We start from the raw sequence: 8,654 nt of genomic DNA, 5'->3' as shown, positions 1-8,654 counted from the left end.
TGAAATTTATTTTAAAAAATGGATGCAGCAGAAGACATGCCATTTATACAATTTTCTTGTTTTAATGGCAATTATACGATCAATTCCATCATGTAATAATGATAAGTATATATATATATATACTGTTACATTTTGTATATTAAAAAAAGATATGAAGACATCTTTTGACATATGTCAAATGTAATATCCGAATTAAAACAAAATCTTTTTGTAGATTATATATTGTTCACATTCATAATAACATCTATTTAAAATATACAATACCAGGAACTCTTTTGTTAATATTTTCAAATAGATTTAAATTGACAAATAACTAGACTAGAAAAATGTGCATATTGCAAGTCTTTATTCCTGGTACATATATATTATGCAAAAGCGAAACAAAATCTCTTATAAAGAACAAAAATTGGTCGACAAAAGTTATCTCGTAAAAGGAGAGATCAGAAATTAATAATATAATGTCATCACAAATAAAAGGTAGGATAAAAAAATTAAAATAAAAACAACTATAAAATGTAAACTATAAAATTTTACACACGCCTTTAAACTTGTATGGACATTGCCTCCTTTTGATACGACACATGTCTTATTCAAACCCTTCTCATTCAAAATATCACCACTTGGGAATTATTTTTTACAAGATATAACACATAAATGCTGATAATGAAAATCTTATTTCTTTCAGAACAATGATCTATTCAGATTTACTGGCCATTTCGTCATTGCTTATTTTGAAAGGCATATCTACATCGAATGCGCAATGTTTTACTGGTAAGATATTCTTAGAGCAGTACAATAATAACCACAATCAAATTACTAAATTTACTGTTAAATTACTAGTATGTAATTATGTTCTATGTAATTCGATCTAATATACTCAAAATACTTTAGATGTCATTTTATTTTACTGTTGTTCTCTGCTGTCTATTCATGTTTTATGTTATGTAATATGTATTGTTAATTTTGTCTTAGCATGCTTATGCTTTTGCAATTAAAGATTCATACATTCATTCAATAAAAATATAATAAACAAATATTCAAATAAATAAAACAAAACCAGCTCCGGTATACCTATTACATGCCTGTGACAAATTTTGTTACGACTCTATGAACTTTGTGGAATAAGGTTTTGTTGATTGTCGACGCAAACGTTTTCCCTTTTGTCCTCAATATTCAGATGAGAAAGGGAGACATTACGATTTTTCTTAAATTCATCATACTCTAAATTGTGTATGATTGTCGGTAACTTGCTGTTTGAAAATAGTCCATCGAAGTAAACGAAGAACCAAATATATGTGAGATTGACGTATGTGTGTGGGAGGCTGCTTAATTTATTCTTAAAATATGTATATTTAACAAGTATAATAATCGTTAGTCACATAATATCAAAATCATGACCAGGACTTTTAATTAGACATAGACTATGAATTGTACAGTTACTGTTGAACTATGTTATGTGACTGACTGCTTCACCTTCTCAAGATGGTTTCTAGTAACAAGATTGTAAGTCACAATGTACCGTATCTAAAAGTGGGACGAAAGATACCAGAGGGACAAACTCACAAAAACTGACAACGCCTGGCTAAAAATGAATGAAGACAAACAGACATTCAATAGATTACATGAAACAACATAGAAAACTAAAGAAATAGCAAAACACGAACCCAACTAAAAACTAGGGGTGATCTCAGGTGCTCCGGAAGGTTAAGCAGATCCTGCTTCATATGTAAGAAATGAACAACTTGATGACAGACAATGCTTCATGAACTATTCTATTGGTACAATAGGTATGGAACGCCACGACTTCTTCTGATGTTAATTGTTTAATATGTTCGGTGCTTTATGCATTATGTTCAGTTGTATGTATATTGTGTTCAGTAGTTTTCATATTATCTTCAGTCGTTTTCATATTATGTTCAGTAGTTTTGACATTATGTTCGTTGCTTTGGTTATTATGTTCAGTAGTTTCATTATTATAAGTCAAAACAACTGAACATAATATGAAAACTACTGAACATAATATACATACTACTGAACATAATATACATACTACTGAACATAATGCATAAAACACCGAACATATTAAAAAATCAACATCAGAAGACAGTCATGGCGTTCCATAGATAGGTCTCCATCTAATACCATATTGTTATGCATACCTAGTATAGATGCATTTTAGACAAAGTTGTTTTATTGTCAATGATTGCTGATCACAAAGTATTAGAAAACTAAATATTCGGACAAAAAACTAAATGAAGTTTACAAAGTAAACGAAAGCAACCGAACCCTACAAAGTATAACAACAATACCAAACTCCAAGGAAATTAAAAAAAGGGGACTTCGATAAAACGGACAAAATCACACACGTCATCAAACAACAAAACGAGTGAAAAACAACTGTAATATAATTTTGGTCATGGGAATTTCTTCTAATTGCACATGACCATAGTCTTTCCGATGTACATCTACCTGTGAAATTCAGCTATTCTTTGCTCTTAGTTAACTAGATATAGAGGCTTTATCCAACCAGATATGTATACTATCTTTGACACAAAGAGTACCGCAATACCTACAAAATAGAACTTGGCATGTATTCCAATAAGAAACCAAACGGAGCTTTTCAAATAATGCTAATCAAATGTGAGATGATGTGGATTTATGCGTTTACCCAGTATATATAGAAATTACAAAATTCATACTTTCCTACTTGACTCCCTTTAGAAAAATGTTTAATAAAATATGATATAGAATTAAAAAATAATATATATACACAGCGACATAATGTATGAAGTCATTATAAAATCTTATTGAAACTTTGATTTGGGTTTTCAGTTGCAGATGTTTGTGAAAGCTACTGTCATGTACTAACAACACAGGAAATGACAACAACCGCAGAGATTACAACTACACCAGAGATAACAACGACCGAAGCAACTACTACACTAGAGATCACAACGACTGAACCTACTACTACTCCAGAGATAACAACGACCGAAGCTACTACTACACCAGTGGTCACAACGACTGAAGGTACTACTACTCCAGAGATAACTACGACTGAAGCTACTACTACGCCAGTGATCACAACGATTGAAGCTACTACTACTCCAGAGATAACAACGACTGAATCTACTACTACGCCAGAGATAACAACGACTGAAGCTACTACTACACAAGTGATCAAAACGACTGAATCTACTACTACTCCAGAGATAACAACGACTGAAGCTACTACTACGCCAGAGATAACAACGACCGAAGCTACTACTACACCAGAGATAACCACGACTGAAGCAACTACTACACCAGAGATAACAACGACTGAGGCTACTACTACACCAGAGATTACAACGACCGAAGCTACTACTACACCAGTGATAACTACGACCGAAGCTACTACTACACCAGTGATTACTACGACTGAAGCTACTACTACACCAGAGATATCCACGACTGAAGCTACTACTACACCAGAGATTACAACAACTGAAGCTACTACTACACCAGAGATTACAACAACTGAAGCTACTACTACAATAGAGATCACAACAACTGAAGCTACTACTACTCCGAAGATAACCACGACTGAAGCTACTACTACACCAGAGATAACTACGACTGAAGCTACTACTACACTAGAGATCACAACAACTGAAGCTACAACTACTCCGAAGATAACCACTACTGAAGCTACTACTACACCAGAGATAACCACTACTGAAGCTACTACTACACCAGAGATTACAACAACTGAAGCTTCTACTACACCAGAGATAACTACGACTGAAGCTACTACTACTCCGAAGATAACAACGACTGAAGCTACTACTACTCCAGATATAACTACGATTGAAGCTACTACTACACCAGAGATAACAACGACTGAAGCTACTACTACACTAGAGATCACAACAACTGAAGCTACTACTACACCAGTGATCACAACGACTGAAGCTACTACTACACCAGTGATCACAACGACTGAAGCTACTACTACTCCAGAAATAACCACGACTGAAGCTACTACTACACTAGAGATTACAACAACAGAAGCTACTACTAAACTAGAGATCACAACAACTGAAGCTACTACTACATCAGAGATAACCACGACTGAAGCTACTACTACACCAGAGATTACAACAACTGAAGCTACTACTACACCAGTGATAACAACTACTGAAGCTACTACTACACTAGAGATCACAACAACTGAAGCTACTACTACACCAGAGATAACCACGACTGACGCTACTACTACACCAGAGATTACAACAACTGAAGCTACTACGACACCGGAGATAACAACGACTGAAGCTACTACTACACCAGATATTACAACAACTGAAGCTACTACTACACCAGAGATTACAACGACTGAAGCTACTACTACACCAGAGATAGCTACGACCGAAGCTACCACTACACCAGTGATAACAACAACTGAAGCTACTACTACACCACTGATAACAACGACTGAAGCTACTACTACACCAGTGATAACAACGACTGAAGTTACTACTACACCAGAGATAACTACGACTGAAGCTACTACTACACTAGAGATCACAACAACTGAAGCTACAACTACTCCGAAGATAACCACCACTGAAGCTACTACTACACCAGAGATAACCACTACTGAATCTATTACTACACCAGAGATTACAACAACTGAAGCTTCTACTACACCAGAGATAACTACGACTGAAGCTACTACTACTCCGAAGATAACAACGACTGAAGCTACTACTACTCCAGATATAACAACGATTGAAGCTACTACTACACCAGAGATAACAACGACTGAAGCTACTACTACACTAGAGATCACAACAACTGAAGCTACTACTACACCAGTGATCACAACGACTGAAGCTACTACTACTCCAGAAATAACAACAACTGAAGCTACTACTACACTAGAGATTACAACAACAGAAGCTACTACTACAATAGAGATCACAACAACTGAAGCTAATACTACACCAGAGATTACAACGACTGAAGCTACTACTACACCAGAGATTACAACAACTGAAGCTACTATTACACCAGTGATAACAACTACTGAAGCTACTACTACACTAGAGATCACAACAACTGAAGCTACTACTACACCAGAGATAACCACGACTGACGCTACTACTACACCAGAGATTACAACAACTGAAGCTACTACGACACCGGAGATAACAACGACTGAAGCTACTACTACACCAGATATTACAACAACTGAAGATACTACTACACCAGTGATAACAACTACTGATGCTACTACTACACTAAAGATCACAACAACTGAAGCCATTACTACACCAGTGATAACAACGACTGAAGCTAATACTACACCAGAGATTACAACAACTGAAGCTACTACTACACCAGTGATAACAACTACTGAAGCTACTACTACTCCGAAGATAACAACGACTGAAGCTACTACTACTCCAGATATAACTACGATTGAAGCTACTACTACACCAGAGATAACAACGACTGAAGCTACTACTACACTAAAGATCACAACAACTGAAGCTACTACTACACTAAAGATCACAACAACTGAAGCCATTACTACACCAGTGATAACAACGACTGAAGCTAATACTACACCAGAGATTACAACAACTGAAGCTACTACTACACCAGTGATAACAACTACTGAAGTTACTTCTACACTAGAGATCACAACAACTGAAGCTACTACTACACCAGAGATAACCACGACTGAAGCTACTACTACACCAGAGATTACAACAACTGAATCTACTACTACACCAGAGATTACAACAACTGAAGCTACTACTACACCAGTGATAACAACTACTGAAGCTACTACTACACTAGAGATCACAACAACTGAAGCTACTACTACAACAGAGATAACCACGACTGAAGCTATTACTACAACAGAGATAACCACGACTGAAGCTACTACTACACTAGAGATAACCACGATTGAAGCTACTACTACACCAGAGATAAGAACTACTGAAGCTATTACTACACCAGTGATAACAACTACTGAAGCTACTACTACACTAGAGATCACAACAACTGAAGCTACTACCACACCAAAGATAACCACGACTGAGGCTACTACTACACCAGAGATTACAACAACTGAAGCTACTACTACACCAGTGATAACAACTACTGAAGCTACTACTACACTAGAGATCACAACAACTGAAGCTACTACTACACCAGAGATTACAACAACTGAAGCTAATACTACACCAGTGATAACAACTACTGAAGCTACTACTACACTAGAGATCACAACAACTGAAGCTACTACTACACCAGAGATAACCACGACTGAAGCTACTACTACAACAGAGATTACAACAACTGAAGCTACTACTACACCAGAGATTACAACAACTGAAGCTACTACTACACCAGATATTACAACAACTGAAGCTACTACTACACCAGTGAAAACAACTACTGAAGCTACTACTGAAGCTACTACTACACTAGAGATCACAACAACTGAAGCTACTACTACACCAGAGATAACTACGACTGAAGCTACTACTACACTAGAGATAACCACGATTGAAGCTACTACTACACCAGAGATAACAACTACTGAAGCTACTACTACACCAGTGATAACAACTACTGAAGCTACTTCTACACTAGAGATCACAACAACTGAAGCTACTACTACACCAGAGATAACCACGACTGAGGCTACTACTACACCAGAGATTACAACAACTGAAGCTACTACTACACCAGTGATAACCACGACTGAAGCTACTACTACACCAGAGATTACAACAACTGAAGCTACTACTACACCAGTGATAACAACTACTAAAGCTACTACTACACTAGAGATCACAACAACTGAAGCTACTACTACACCAGTGATAACCACGACTGAAGCTACTACTACACCAGAGATTACAACAACTGAAGCTACTACTACACCAGAGATTACAACAACAGAAGCTACTACTACACTAGAGATTACAACAACTGAAGCTACTACTACACTAGAGATCACAACAACTGAAGCTACTACTACACCAGAGATAACCACGACTGAAGCTACTACTACACCAGTGATAACAACAACTGAAGCTACTACTACACTAGAGATCACAACAACTGAAGCTACTACTACACCAGAGATAACCACGACTGAAGCTACTACTTCACCAGAGATTACAACAACTGAAGCTACTTCTACACCAGTGATAACAACTACTGAAGCTACTACTACACTAGAGATCACAACAACTGAAGCTACTACTACACCAGAGATAACCACGACTGAAGCTACTACTGAACCAGAGATAACCACGACTGAAGCTACTACTACACCAGTGATAACAACTACTGAAGCTACTACTACACTAGAGATAACAACGACTGAAGCTACTACTACACCAGAGATTACAACGACTGAAGCTACTACTACACCAGAGATAACCACGATTGAAGCTACTACTAAACCAGAGATAACCACGACTGAAGCTACTACTACACCAGAGATAACAACTACTGAAGCTACTACTACACCAGTGATAACAACTACTGAAGCTACTACTACACCAGAGATAACCACGACTGAAGCTACTACTACACCAGTGATAACAACTACTGAAGCTACTACTACACTAGAGATAACCACGACTGAAGCTACTACTACACCAGAGATTACAATGACTGAAGCTACTACTACACCAGAGATAACCACGACTGAAGCTACTACTACACCAGTGATAACAACTACTGAAGCTACTACTACACCAGAGATTACAACAACTGAAGCTACTACTACACTAGAGATAACCACGACTGAAGCTACTACTGCGCCAGTTATCACAACAACTGAAGCTACTACTACACCAGAGATTACAACGACTGAAGCTACTACAACACCAGAGATTACAACGACTGACATGACAAGAACACCAACAACAACGCCATCAGAGAAGTTTATATGTGAATATTATTGTTATACAGTGGGAGGTTGGTGTAACATTTCTGTGTCCACACCACTATCTTATGCAGCCAAGGTAGCAAAGTATGATAATCAGGAACTACTTCTCGGTAAGCGTTTTAGTTATGCATTGTTGTATATATGAAAATGGTTTTAAATGACGGAAAACCTAAGCGAAAGCTTTATGTTGTCACTTTTCATTATTATGTATCAAGTACCTTTCAACTTTTATAAGCAATTGATAATTATGGCAACATAAAGGCCCATTCAATTATTAATTATTACAAGTAATAGTGGGTTTTTTTCCTCTCATATGAACCTTGGGCATTAATAAAAATGATTGTAGTGCAAAAGTTAATTCACAAATTATAGGATAATGTTATATTGTTAAACATTACAATTGGTGGTTTGACTATGCAAAAGAAATCTACATTTCATTAGATTCTAATGAATGATTAGGAATTTACAATACCTAAAATATTAAAAGTATTGCTTTGAATTATATTTAAAATTTCGCGATGTCACTTAATTATTCAAAATGAAGATAATATTTTGAATTATTATGTTTGACATAAAAAAAAAAAAGGAGTTAATAGGCAAACCAGTAAATAGTATGACAGCATAAAATATATTAAGATTTTTAAAAACAATATGATTTCAAATGATTGAATTATAACTTAAGACAACC

General features: G+C 36.2%; 1 protein-coding gene across 1 annotated transcript in view; it reads left to right on the top strand.

Moving 5' to 3' along the window:
• The first annotated feature begins 319 nt into the window (after positions 1–319).
• The window catches only part of LOC139492809 (mucin-2-like), a 28,254-nt gene continuing 19,919 nt past the window's right edge, over positions 320–8,654 (top strand). Inside the window, exons 1-3 of the mRNA XM_071280963.1 lie at positions 320–477; positions 686–771; positions 2,833–8,076. Coding sequence (XP_071137064.1) covers positions 690–771; positions 2,833–8,076 — 5,326 coding nt within the window. The 5' untranslated portion in view covers positions 320–477; positions 686–689. The remainder of the gene's footprint in view (positions 478–685; positions 772–2,832; positions 8,077–8,654) is intronic.

Source organism: Mytilus edulis, chromosome 10 (genome assembly GCF_963676685.1).
Source record: "Mytilus edulis chromosome 10, xbMytEdul2.2, whole genome shotgun sequence".
NCBI lineage: Eukaryota > Metazoa > Mollusca > Bivalvia > Mytilida > Mytilidae > Mytilus > Mytilus edulis.
Note: the sequence above shows the minus strand (reverse complement) of the source record. Positions and strands in the feature narration are given on the sequence as shown.